The sequence below is a fragment of the Strix aluco genome, chromosome 2 (genome assembly GCF_031877795.1).
Source record: "Strix aluco isolate bStrAlu1 chromosome 2, bStrAlu1.hap1, whole genome shotgun sequence".
NCBI lineage: Eukaryota > Metazoa > Chordata > Aves > Strigiformes > Strigidae > Strix > Strix aluco.
In genome coordinates, this window is record NC_133932.1 from 49,588,893 (window position 1) to 49,601,875 (window position 12,983).

At 41.7% G+C, this 12,983-nt stretch overlaps 1 protein-coding gene across 1 annotated transcript in view; it reads right to left on the bottom strand.

Moving 5' to 3' along the window:
* Positions 1–2,657: 2,657 nt before the first annotated feature.
* Positions 2,658–12,983, bottom strand: part of PTCHD1 (patched domain containing 1) — a 39,794-nt gene continuing 29,468 nt past the window's right edge. Inside the window, exon 3 of the mRNA XM_074814653.1 lies at positions 2,658–10,296. Coding sequence (XP_074670754.1) covers positions 8,642–10,296 — 1,655 coding nt within the window. The 3' untranslated portion in view covers positions 2,658–8,641. The remainder of the gene's footprint in view (positions 10,297–12,983) is intronic.

A 12,983-nucleotide genomic window follows, 5' to 3' on the forward strand; every position in this document is an offset into this window, starting at 1 on the left:
ATGAATGATATCCACCTTTTATTCCAAAGCAGTGAGGTACTGAATTTATATTTGAATTCATATAATTAGGCAGCTGTGAATTTTTAGTTTCCATACATGGACAGACACTGTCGTTTATTAGACAGCCTTAATATACATTACAGCTGCAAATCTTACATACGCTCATATAATTTAGCTCACTCCTCATTCTACCTCAGACCTTCCTTCCCCTTGCAACTCAGAAGTTTTTATATCATTCTCTCCCATCTGCCTGACACAATATAACATGACTATTTTCCTTTCTCAACAGCTCTGCATTTCTGCATCTAGCTTCTTTGTTCCTAAACTCCTTACCAACTTCTCTTTTGCTCCTCCCCTGCTGATTCATTACTAATTTCAGGACAGCTAAACCATTCTTCCTACCAGCTTTCAACTACGTTTCTGGGTTGGCTTTTCCTCTCTTTATATGGAGCCAACTTGAGTTGGGCGTATTAAAAATACATAATTGGTATGGGGGTGTATGCACTATATATACACTCGTGGGGCATCTCATTTTTCTGAATATAGCTGACAAATATAAAATAATTTTTACTTGTAGCATCAGTGAACAGATTGCTTATTATGAAATATAATCAGTATGTGAAGGCATATTTTTTTGCAAATTGTGTTTTCTGGCATCAATTTGTTTGTATACATTTAAAATTTTGTTTCCAGCAAACTTCACCTGCGCAACTCAGTAATTTCTAGGAAGATAAGTGTCAGTCTTGCTCGAAAGTATGCCCACTCACAGAATACAGCATATTGAAGGGGATCGAATGTGACCGAAGAGAATAAGCATAGAATATTCTGCATTCATTTATAACATACTCTATTGTATGTAGTCTAGATACCCACCTACTGAGGTCTTTAACATGATTCTTACATTTCATATATGTATAAATTTTCAAGCGGGCTTTGATATATATATTTCTGCTGATGGACTGTTAGATGTCCCTGGTTCTTTCTAGCTAGGTGCTTGGCATATATTTCAGTTATTCTCTGCCAATAAACTGAAATCAGCAAAACAAATTCTGCTGTCCTCAATATGTTCTATACTGCCATTAACCTTTACATGTTTAAGTGATATTTACAGGACGAAAGTAAACATGAGCACACTTCACTGTGTTGAGTCTGTAAACCTGTCTAATTTCTCTGTGCAAATTAGTTGTACAAATAAGGAAATACGGTACTTTAGAATGACAGTATTCTGATTTGTATGCAGAAGTTGAAGAATTTCTTGTGGAATTCAGATGTGCCGTCTGTGAACGTTTGTTGGGCGCAACTGTATTCCTTGATAATCTAAAAATCAGACTTAACAGGCCTCTATTTTGAAGGTATACATACAGATGATTTTTCAGAATAAAGAGTACTGATTACACATTTGGAAAGCCTGATTTTTGTAAATTAGATCTGTGGAGAATTGCATGAAGGAGCTCTTGCTAACATAGACAAATGAGGCACACCAGCCTTGTACAGGAGTTTTGCTCTTTGAGTTCCTGTGCCATGCTTAGACATAGCCTCTCTTACATTAGATTAGCAATTAAAAAATGGATGTAATTTGATTTTCTGTTTCAGCCAGAATTTTTGCCAACAGTGCTTGTGGATCCTAAATTTAAGGCAAAGTGAGAAACAGCGAATGGAAGGGACAAGGGCAGGAGCCGTAACAGGTGACAGGAGTCACCTTTAAACTGCAGACCCAAACTTTCCATTACATTAAAGTGGCTGAAAGCCCTTGGCAGCCAAAACCCACCAGCTCTCAGGCCTGCTACTGTTTGCAGTGACTTGGACTTGGGTCTGGCTCACCTGGTTTTTAGAGTAAACTGATTCTTATCTCATTGCTGCAACCAGGTGTGACAGAGCAGCCATAAGTATCACCCTTGTCCCTTGTTGCGGTGGTTTATTTCTCCATTGAAGCATTTGGTCTAGGTGGGCCTATAGAGGTGCTGTTCACCTTCCCCAAAACACTGGGAAAAGGTGTAAATGCATGGTCTACTTGGGTGTGGGAAGAGCATGATGGGCCACAGTCATCGGAAGATCCTGGGGCAGCAGCTGCAGTTCTGCTGGGGAGCGGGGCAAGGTGGGTCTCTCAGTGACAATGGGGCTTCCAAAGTTTGTGGATGCTAAGGTGTTGGTAAGAAAATTTTTAATAGTAACAATTCTGTTCAATAGTAGTACTCCAGGTCTATCTATGAGATCTCAGTAGGTCTAGCTCTCATCTGAGCAGAAAACCCTAGATTTTTGATCAAATCAATTTGAGATTTTTACCTTAGCTCATGGTTCACCTGCTGGGGCTGGGGTTCTGCTGCTAGATTAGCTAGGAACCCCACCAAAAAGGGAATTGAATCACAGTAACATGGAAATGAATAGATGTGAAGCGAATACATTTTCCCTGTATCTGCTGCTGAGCAGTGTGCAGCCCAGAACAAGAGGGGCTACTGAATAAGCAGTGTGCCCTTTGTCTTTGGGATGTTGCTGGTCCTTGCTGCAGTAGGTGCCCCTGAACTGCTCCACCACCCCTCTCTGATAGGAGTTGGAGAGGACACACAGCCTGATTATTTGGGTTAGGCCAGGTAAATCAGTTCATTAGGTTGGTGATGTCATGGGACTTCTGTAGCAGTTTGGGAGCACAGGAAGCAAAGAGAGAGACAGCCATTTTATTTCAGGCTTATGCTATACATTGAGATTCATTATACAATTTTTTTCCCTAAATTAATACAAAAATAGTAAAAATAGGTTAAAAAAAGCCCAAACAAAAACCCCTGACATCTTGCAAGCCATTTATTTGACGCACAGATTAAGACTTCTTGGAGCTTAAATAACCTAGAATTATTTATGCTGATTTTTGTTTTCCTTTTCCCAAATTAAAAAAAGGTGATGACTTGCAGAACGCCAACAACATCAGACCAATTCGTGCCTGAGAAGCAGCTGCCCCAGGCAGCCGCAGGTGATGCTGAGGTGCCCTTTCTCCAGGCAGGAAGCTGTGCCTGGACCATGACAGGGCAAGTGGTGGCACATTGCGGCAAGCTGCTCTACCCCAACCTATGCACCATGGGCAGGAATATGTGTTCGAATACCTTCCTGGGATATCTTTGCCATGTCTTTCTCAAAACCGCCCCCCAAAAGTTCTCCCTTGTGCTTTCCTGACAGCAGACGAGTTTCACAAGGGCTCCCTTGGGGTCCATCCCCACCACAATTTGGAGCTAAAGCTCCTCCCTGTTCTCTAATGACACTAGGGAGAGGGTGAAGGGAGGATAAGGTTTCCCCTGCCCCTGCACTGGGATGGGGTCCCTGGGGGTGCCCTGCAACGATGGTGTGGTGCCTGGCCATGGCTAGAAGATGCTGCTCACCTTTGGGGAGGGGAAGGGGTTGTTCCTCTCCACACCCCTTTCTCATCAGACCTGTGTGAACCCCAGAAAGGTTTACTTATTTAAAAATATTTATAAGAAAATAAATGACAAGTAGTTTTAGTGATAAATGTAAGGATAAAGCCATGGAAGAAATACTTTGCCCCTAGGTAGCTAATTGTACAATTTGATTCATATGGATCGGGGTTTTGACACCTGTGAAGGCAGGCGAGGAAAAGGCTCTGGGTAATCCTTTCCGACCAGGGTCTTCCAAAAAGTAGCTTCCCAAGGGCTCATGCCTTACCACACAAGCTCTGGTTCAGCAAAACCCAGCAGTGCTGCCATAATGTGAGGCATGCTAGGAGCTGTCTGTGAGTGCATGAGAGCCGCTGGGCTGGGCTGTGGGACAGAAACAGGGGAAATGACCCCGCCACAGTGCCTGGTCTGGCATCCCCAATGCCCATGCAGCAGAGCTGTCCCTGCCCCTCCTGCGGCCCCATCCTGCCACCAGTTCCTGACCATGCAAGAGTAGCTACAGCAATTGAGAGTCCACAGCAAACCCAAGGCTAACCCCTGTTAGCTCTGCTTCCTTTCTCTGCATCTCCTTGAACATGCTATCATCTGCTTCCAGAGTTAACAAATAGGAGAAACACCACTTGGCTAAGTTTTGAGGCAACCAGTTCTTCTTCCAGAAACCCCACTTGCTAAAGAGCTGTTTCTGGCTTTCTCATTGTTTTAAGAGAAGTCACTGTCTTCCTTCTGACTCTCCTAAACTCTGCTGAGTCGTGCCACCACTCTGTTGTGTTTTCTCTTTGAATAAAAAAGGTGTTGGCTGAGGTGGGTTTTGGTGGCTCACAGGAGGACAGTCAGCCTAGAGAAAAGCATTTAAAAGTACACCTTTCAATTTAAAGTACACATTTTATCTGAATTCAGCACTGACTCAGAAAGCTTCTGAGAGCAGATGGGAATCCTCATGTGGCTCAACATAACCTCAGGCCACTTTGGTACTGTTTTCCCTCCAGGTTCATGCAGTTGACCATGATAAGTTCGTTTGCTTCTCTTTGGAAAAGAAGCTCTTTTTCTTTGCTACACAGGTTTTTCTCAACCTTCACAGCTCTAATATTAATCTAACTAGAACATTTTCACTTAAAGCTTTGGGCAGAAAATTCTGGCTTTGTCAATTAATTTTTATAGCACAGTTATTCCAGCTATACCAACTTTTCTCTCTTCATTTTTCCTCTAGTTAGAATTCTTGTAAATTGAAAATGAACTTGTGCTAAGACATTAGGAATTATGTTTCAAGAAAACTGGACTGATCTTGATGCTCACATAAACTTAGGTTGGTTCTTTTTCCCCCATGCTTACCCTGTAGTAAAAATATACTGTACACCATACCTTACTGTATAGAAATTTTAATGTTTGTAGAAGATATATGTGCTCAGTGAGCCACAGTCCTATAGAGTCTTGTTAGCCTTAGCTAAAATTTTTGCTTAGATTTTAGTCAGTGCCTGACAGCTTATAATACTCTGTTCTACTCACTGAATTTATACAAAAATTGAGTCATCTATATTGCAAACAAAACCACAGTGATACCTGGGCTAAAAAGCCACTTAGGAGTATGTCAAAAAACTGCTTAAGCCTAGGTAGTATTCCAAAACGGAGGTTCACCAGTAAGCGTAAAATTTTATGCACAGTTATCCACTGGGAGTGCTTTGGACTGAGAACAGAGCACACCATCTGCACCTATTAATCAACAGGCACAGTGAGGCCAATTGACTTTGGTGAAGATAATTGCTCCAGAGGAAAAAGTCAAAGGGGAGGAAGGCCAAAGTGGCTTAGCATAGTCTGAAACCTTGAGAACATGCCATTTCTGGTTCATGTTGAGGTATTCAAGCTACCTGTAGAGAAGGAATATTTGGTGCATCTCTCAGACACATCAGGATCCAGGCAGAAATCTCACAGACCTGGGGTAAGCACACCTTGGACATTTTCATGGCTTTACCTTACCAAGCCTGGAATTGGGGAGTGGAGTGATGGCTTGAGGTAAAACATGGTGAAAAACGTACACAAGTTGTTTTTGGCTCTGTTTTGGGTTTCCTCTGGTTTGGGGATGCTTCAGAGACTGTCTCGTGCCTGGCCTGTCCTTCCCTGTGTGGAGAGGGGCATGGCTCCTCTTCCCCCTCCCAGCCCTGGGGTGGCCAGTAGGAGTTACTGGTGGGGTGGCCAGTAGGAGTTACTGGTGGGGTAACATGGAACGGGGTGGGTGGGTAGGGGGAAGTGCTAGGGGAGGAATCTGCCCTTAAAAAGATTTTTAAGAACAGCCTGTCAGGCTGAGCCCAACTTTACCTGTGGGCACAGGCTTTCCTTCAGAAATGATTTAAATGTCATTGGGTCTGCCTTGGGGCAAGCTGGTGGGCTGCATGACTTCTAACCCTGTCTTCTGTGGACACCTAAGCACATCTGATGGCACTTTGCCATAGGGGTGCCTCCACATCCTTTTTCTGACAGGTTTGGAGATAGAGGAGTAATTTTATCACTGGTTTTATCACTTTCCTGGAAGATCTCTGAAGGCTGCACATGCTGAGATTTAATGAGAGATCTGTTGAAACTACAAGCTTGTCTTTGGACATCTCTTTAAAAATGCGCCTATCTATGCATTTCAATTAGATGCGAAGAGGTTTATGGTAACCATCTTTGCGTCTGGTGTTTGCAAGTGATAGCATCAGGGATAGCAGAGGTGTAAAATCAGTGTTTGCCATGTATTCCTCTCTGCAGTATACAAACAACCTCTTTCACACATCTCCCATTTCCAGGTGTCCCACAAGCCAGTAGCTTGCTGCTGCCAAAAGTGGTTTGCAATTCCTCTGTATTCTCAACTAATTTGCTAATGCCCTCAGAAGTTTAAAAGCCACTGCAGCTGCCTGTTGAACAGCTAGGAGACAGGGTGATATTTAAATGACATGATGACTGTCACAGAAAATCTACAGTGAAAGTATATTTAAGAAATGATTTTTGGCTGGAAAACATAGCCCCAAGCCTGAGTCTAAAGAAAACAGGGGAAACAGATCTTTCCCCTCACCTCACATTCATTTGGCTGTCTTCAAGGTGTCTGCCTGATTTCTGCCAAGGCTGAAGTTGTTACAGCTTCCCAGCTGCTACTGCAGCTAATGTTTTTTGTTCGAGCAAAGAGCCTGTGCATTCCTGGACACAGCTTCCTTTCCTTCTGGTCAGAGAAGGGACTTATCCAGGGGAAAGCAAACGTTGCCAGCTGCACTGCTGACTTGTTTTGCTAGTCAGTATGTAACATTTTGCTTCAGGGCAAAATATCTGGTTATCTTATTTTCTGCTAGGAAGGAAGCTTCAGAGGTATCCCTTTGCTTGAAAATGAATATCCACTAGGCGGCATTTGCAGGTTTTGCACAGGACGTTTGTGGGGTCACTGGGATTGGATGCTAAAGAGAAATTTCATGCAGTGGCGCATACCCTGGGTCTGTGACCACAGATGTGCTAATCACCATACGGGTGACACAGGCAGCCTCCCCAGCCACAGTCATCCCAGTGCTCCAAGCCCCACGGCTCCTGCAATATCCCTTCACCCTCCAGATACCATCATTGAGGCAAACACTGTGCCAACTGTGAAAACTTCTCAAGTACTCTTACTTTCCAGATGAGCTGTAAAAAGGAGTCCGGTTGCAATACATTCACCTTGCACTGCAAAGCAACAGTCCATATATTCATGAGACCACCCGACACACCAGCCAGCTTCCTGCAACTGGGTTTTCACAAGCAATGTATAGTCGGAATATTCTCAGCAAAACCTAAAGAATTGGCTTACGTATCCCCACTGGGGTTCAACCGCATGATAAAACCTTACAGTAATGTGCCTGTTGCTCTTAAGGGTGGAGGGGGTGGAGGAGGAAAGAGATGCTGCTTTATCTGTATTACTCCACATCACAGATGCTGACAGAATTATTGATTTAGAACTCACAGCTCCAAAAAGACTCAGTAATGTGATTTTTTTAAAGGTGTTTTTTTCTTCCCTCAGATGTGATGTTTTCAATAGGCCCCTTAGATACGGGCTCTTTGGGGATGTTGTTAAACTTGCTGCTGCTAAACCACAGTCCCAGCCTTCAGTTTGTTCCATGCAACTCTCATGGTCTACTGTCTCTTGGAAGAGCCCATAGCTGCAAGGTCTATTGCTTTACAGGTACTCTAGGAAGATTGAGGGATTAAGTTATACATTATGTAAAACCACCCACTAATCCTCTTAGTGTGCATTACCAGTGAATGGCCTGAAATAGGCTCTCACTAAAAGAGCCCTAACATTCACTTTCTTGATGACATTTCAGTATTTGAGGTTTGTGTCATGGATTTTGGTGCTGAAATATTCAGTACACCATCTTCTGTCTGCTGCTAGATCCACACACATGTGTTAGTAGAGTGCTAACAAAATTGCAGTTGGTAAAGCAGATTACATGTTTAACTAGTAGCGAGACATGTATAAAATAGAATTACATATTTTCTAGAGTGACAGAGTCACTGGGATTTTTTTTTTCTTTTTGTTTTTATAAGAAAAAGAAACAGCTATAAAACCATGATTAAAAATGTTACAAGGGATGATTTACATTTTAAAAGAATGATTTTTTTAGAAAAAAAAAGTGATTTATAACATAAAAGTGTTTGGAAAGCATTTGGTTGCTGTGTACTGCCTTCTTTCCCAGTACAGTTTGCTATCTGTTATACAGTCTTGCATAAATGTTTAGATTAGGGGAGAAAAGAAAAATTAAATGTGATGGCTAAGACCTATAAGAGCTGACTCACTGACTTGAGTTATTGCTGTGCAGAAAGTTTGTAAAGCCTTTACATCCAGCGAACATTTAGTGCTACTTCAGCCTTGACAGTTGACCTTTCAATCTGATTGGGTTTAGCCACAATAATAGCAGCATCTGCAGTACAGGCGATGCAGATGGCTGCTTAGGAACCCAACTTCTCTCATTAGATCTTACTTCATGCATCTAAAATTCAACTCCTCTTTGCATGTGTGTGCAAATTCTCTCATAATACCTGTTACAGGATCTGAGCAAGGTACAGTCCCCTGCTTCTTTTTTAAAACTTATTTTTAATTTCTCCCATCATTTTGAATATTCCTGGATTTATCTTAGAGGGGGGAGAGAAAACCTCCAAACCCCTTACTCTCCCCAGATATTTAGTCAGTACTGGTTTCTTTTTTTTTTTTTCCCTTAGTAAGACCTAGTGTAAAAAAGCAACAAACAAACAAGTTAGACTGTTGTAATTTGGTCAACCACTCGGGTGCTATCCATATCCACCATTTCAACACACTCTATTTCCTCACGGTTTTCAGGATTCTTCTTCTCTTTCCTCTTCTTCTTGGACGGTGGCAGGAAAGTCAGTATCACAGGTAAAATGGCAAAGCAGTGAAAGAAGGTGACTAATGCTATTAAAAACAAGCACCTGAACAGTGTACGGGTCAGATTTGAAGGCACAGCTGCAAGAGGAATCAGACCAACAATATAGCAGAGGTAGCTCTGCAAAATAGCTACCCCATGCACTTCCAGGGCATTTTTCACCCATTTAGTTCTTGTGAACTCTTTGCCCAGGACAAAGGTTGATAACAGTGGAGCACAGTTGTCAATTGTATAATTAATTCCGTAAATTAAGCACAACACAGAAATACAATCTAGTTCCACTTTCCACAAGGTCATAAAACCTATAACTCCAAATTCAACCGAGGCAACAGTTAGAGTGAGCCAGACGTTGATCAGAGAGTCTGCCACCAGGAATGCAGAGAAGAAGAGCAGAAATAAAGCACTAATGCAGGAGTTTTGTAAGGGGGCTCCCACTGAAGAGGCATAACGATCCATGTACACAAATGATGGATTGAAAACGATGAATTTCACCTTGGAGGTGAGAGAGAGCTTCCTCAGGGTCTCCAGGAGGTCATAAAGTTCTTCCCTCTTGGTTTCCATTGTCTTGGCCACCAAGAACATCCTGGAGGCCACGACATCGACTTCGTTGTTGTATTTCTTGGAAAAGATGATATCCTCTGAAAAATGGGCAAACTGAGGGGTCTTCAGGAAGGAGTTCCTCAACATATCAGTGAAGTTCTTCTTGGGCAATCCAGTAGATATGTTGAGTTTCCTAAGGTAATTTAAGTAGCTTTCAAACCAAGATATCCTCACAAAGCCCTTGGTATACTCCAGCACATCCTCCTGGACACTGGTGTTCCAGTACTCGATCGACTCATAGATGTAGAACCCAATCACTGGGCTGTAGTTACTGAAATACTTCTGCTGGGCAGTTGTATACTCAATGGTCCGTGTCGCGGTCGCTACGATGTTGCTCAGGTCTGACCCTTCACTGACCTGCAGGTAGCCCATTAAGGCAAAGGAAATATAAACAAGGTAAAAGAGAACTACAAAAGGCTTGACATAAGTGTTTGTTATCCAGTCACAATAATAGCGTTTCAGGAACCACACCAAAAGATGACTCTCATAAGTGTTCGTTTCCTCTGAATCCGCCGTGTCCTCGCTGAATTTGGCTGTCAGAAGAAACCTATACCATGCAGGCTTCTCTTGCAATACCTCTGGCTTTGGTACCTTTCTGCAGAAGATACTATGCTGGTAGTTGTTTTCTATGTAGCCAGTAAACACCAGGCTGGAACCATAAAAGGAGAGTACATAGAGGTAGTTGAAGAAAATTGCAATACAGGAATTGCAGCAGAAAATCCTGGCTGCTTCAATGTTAGTGAAGGGACTGGCACCTATTCCAAAAGTGACCAGGTACATGGCAGTGGTGAGAGAAAACGAGAGCATGGAGTCTGCAAATACGGCTGCAGTCCTCTCTTTAACATGTTGGTCTTCTCTAGTTTTTCTCCAGGAGGACAACATTTCAAAAGTCCCATATAACCCATGACCTACAATAGAGAACAAAGTGAGTGTTTAAAGTACTCAAATCAACATGCAGAAAAACATAACGTGGACATGCTAGAAGATTCAAAGGAGACACAGCTGGCCATTACCAGTGCTTGCAGTCAATGTCCTGTAGAAGAGAGAAATGATTATGGAGGTCTAAGCCACAGGAGTGCATTTGCTACCTGACTAGCAAACCTTACTGCCAGAGCATGAGGAGAGTTCTGCATCGCTGGTGCAGGGTTGATGGGTTAAAGAAAAAGGATTATTTTTCTGGTTGGCTGTTTCGTTTCATTATTTTGGAGTGCCTGTGATGGAAGATGCTTTGAAATTAGTTTTTCCTGGTGATGGAATCTGACCTGTGGTGAAAATAAAGAAATATGACCTTGAAGTGCCCATGCTGGAAACAGAGCATTAGTTGGATGCTTTGTAGAAAATCTGTAAAAAATGAAACTTTCATATAAGCTGAAAATTGTCAATTAAATCAGTCACCGATTTCTCCACTTCCTATACAAATTTTCTGTCAGGAAAAAGAAATCCTAGAAATGGAACAAACAAAAAAAGCACAAATAAATTTTAGAGATGCAGAATGGTAGAACTGATATGGAACTGCTCAAGGCATTGGTCTTCTTACTTTAATATATCTAAGGGCTTTTAAAACCAAATACAGCTCTATTTTTCTTGGCAGTTCCCACATTTTGTAATGTATTTAATTAACTCTTAAAATGGATATAGCATTCATGAAAGGAGATGAAGACCTGCAGACCTAAAATCCTGTGTTTAGCACCCAAGTGTAGGCAAATCAGGAAAAGTATATGGTTTTATCTTAAGCCTTGGTTGGTCATCTTCCTCTTACAGTTTCTATTTTGTGACTGATAACCAAGACACATTTGGAAGACACAGACCTCTGCTCTCTTATAGAGGACCTGAGCTGGGAATGCAGCCATCGACCAGCTATCAGGTGAGAGTGGCTGAGATAAAAGTAGGTTGATGTTTTACACAGACATGAATGGAAAAATATAGTCTTTGTATCACACCTAAAATGTAAGACTGCAATATTTTCTCATAATAATTCATATCATGTTCATCTTTATTTAATAGATTCTTTCCATCTAATCCCACTCTCTTTGCTGCCTTTTAATTACTCCTCCTCCTTATTCTTTTGCTGTTTTTGCTGTCCCCTGCCTACCTCTCTGGTCTGCTTTTGCATTTTCTCTGGAAATTCCCAAAAGCCAGTCCATGGTGTTTTGCTCTTACCCATTCCCTGATAACATTAGATAAAACGATCTGTGCTGAATTAGTTGCTGATGACACTGGAGTGCAATCACTGGATTTCTGAAGCTGATGCTCCAGTCAGGCAGGTCAAGGTAATTCACAAATCTCTGTTAGAATTTCAGGCTGTCTGCAGAGTAACAAAATTGCTGTATCGGCTCTGTTCTCTCCACCTGTAGATGATTATCAATTTCGCCACAAGGGTTATGAACATTGGTCAAGAAACCCCCAAACAAATGAGGTATTCTAAAGAACCAGAAAACCAGAAAATATATTAGTGGGATTGGAACTAGATGATATTTAAGGTCCTGTCCAACACAAACCATTCTATGATTCTATGATTCTGCTATCATGTTTATTCTTAAATGCCTCATGTAGGCTAAATATTTAATTAACTTGACAAAATAACCCTTTTGTGATCAGTACCTTTTACTGTAGGGGCAGCTATAGCTGATTCACTCCACCCTTCTTGCAAGGAATATCCTATCTATATTTTAACAGATGGCAGAGCTGGTCACTGTTAATGCTGAAAAGAACAGGTATGGGGTATTTTATAAGGAATTCAAAATACAGAGTTCATAAGATGAGATAATAGGAGAGTTGGTGTATCTCCTTATCACAGTTACCTGGTCTTTAGAGCAACAAAGTCCATGCTCTCATTGTTGTCTGGAGTCACGGCATGGACCACGAATGTCCAATTTGTAGCAATATTACAGTCCTGGTTTTGGTATGGCATTTGGCATTCATCTTAATTTTCCCAAACAATGTTTTACAGCTGCTTTGAGAGGCCAGGTCAAGACTGTCAATTTGATAACTAGCACCGTGCCCCCTCTTAAAGCTAATGGGGAATACTGGAACTCCCCAGACATAAAATCAAGCAAAAAGCACAATCAGTGACTGGCACCCCGTTGCTAATTATGCTTCAAATAGTTATGTTCTAGGCTCAGTAGGCAAAGCTATTGCGCTTGCTTTCAGTGTGTTCTTTGTAAAGACAGACTGACCTTTATTTAAATGTAACTGATCACTTGCCAAAGCAGGGAGTGAGAAGTTTAATCCATTTATGGCTCCCATAAGTCCTGCAGACAGGCTCGTCTGAGAATTTCACATGGCATCATATGCATTAGCTTTGAGTGAGCAAAACAGAATAAAATGAGGTCATTGAATATTACAAATTACTTCCATCGTGAGCTTTAGCTATAGCATGTTTTTGTAAAAATCATTTCAACGTTAATAGGCTCTTGCCTAAAAATACTCAAATAGCCGCATTAATTTGGAAAGCCTTTGACTTTGTGATGAAAAAAAGAATGTAGAGCTAATTAAATATGATGCTGAGCATCACTTTTTAACAGGTATAAGATTTTGGATAATGTCTGATAACATGACTCCTGATACCACATATTTTCTTTAAGTAGAAAACATA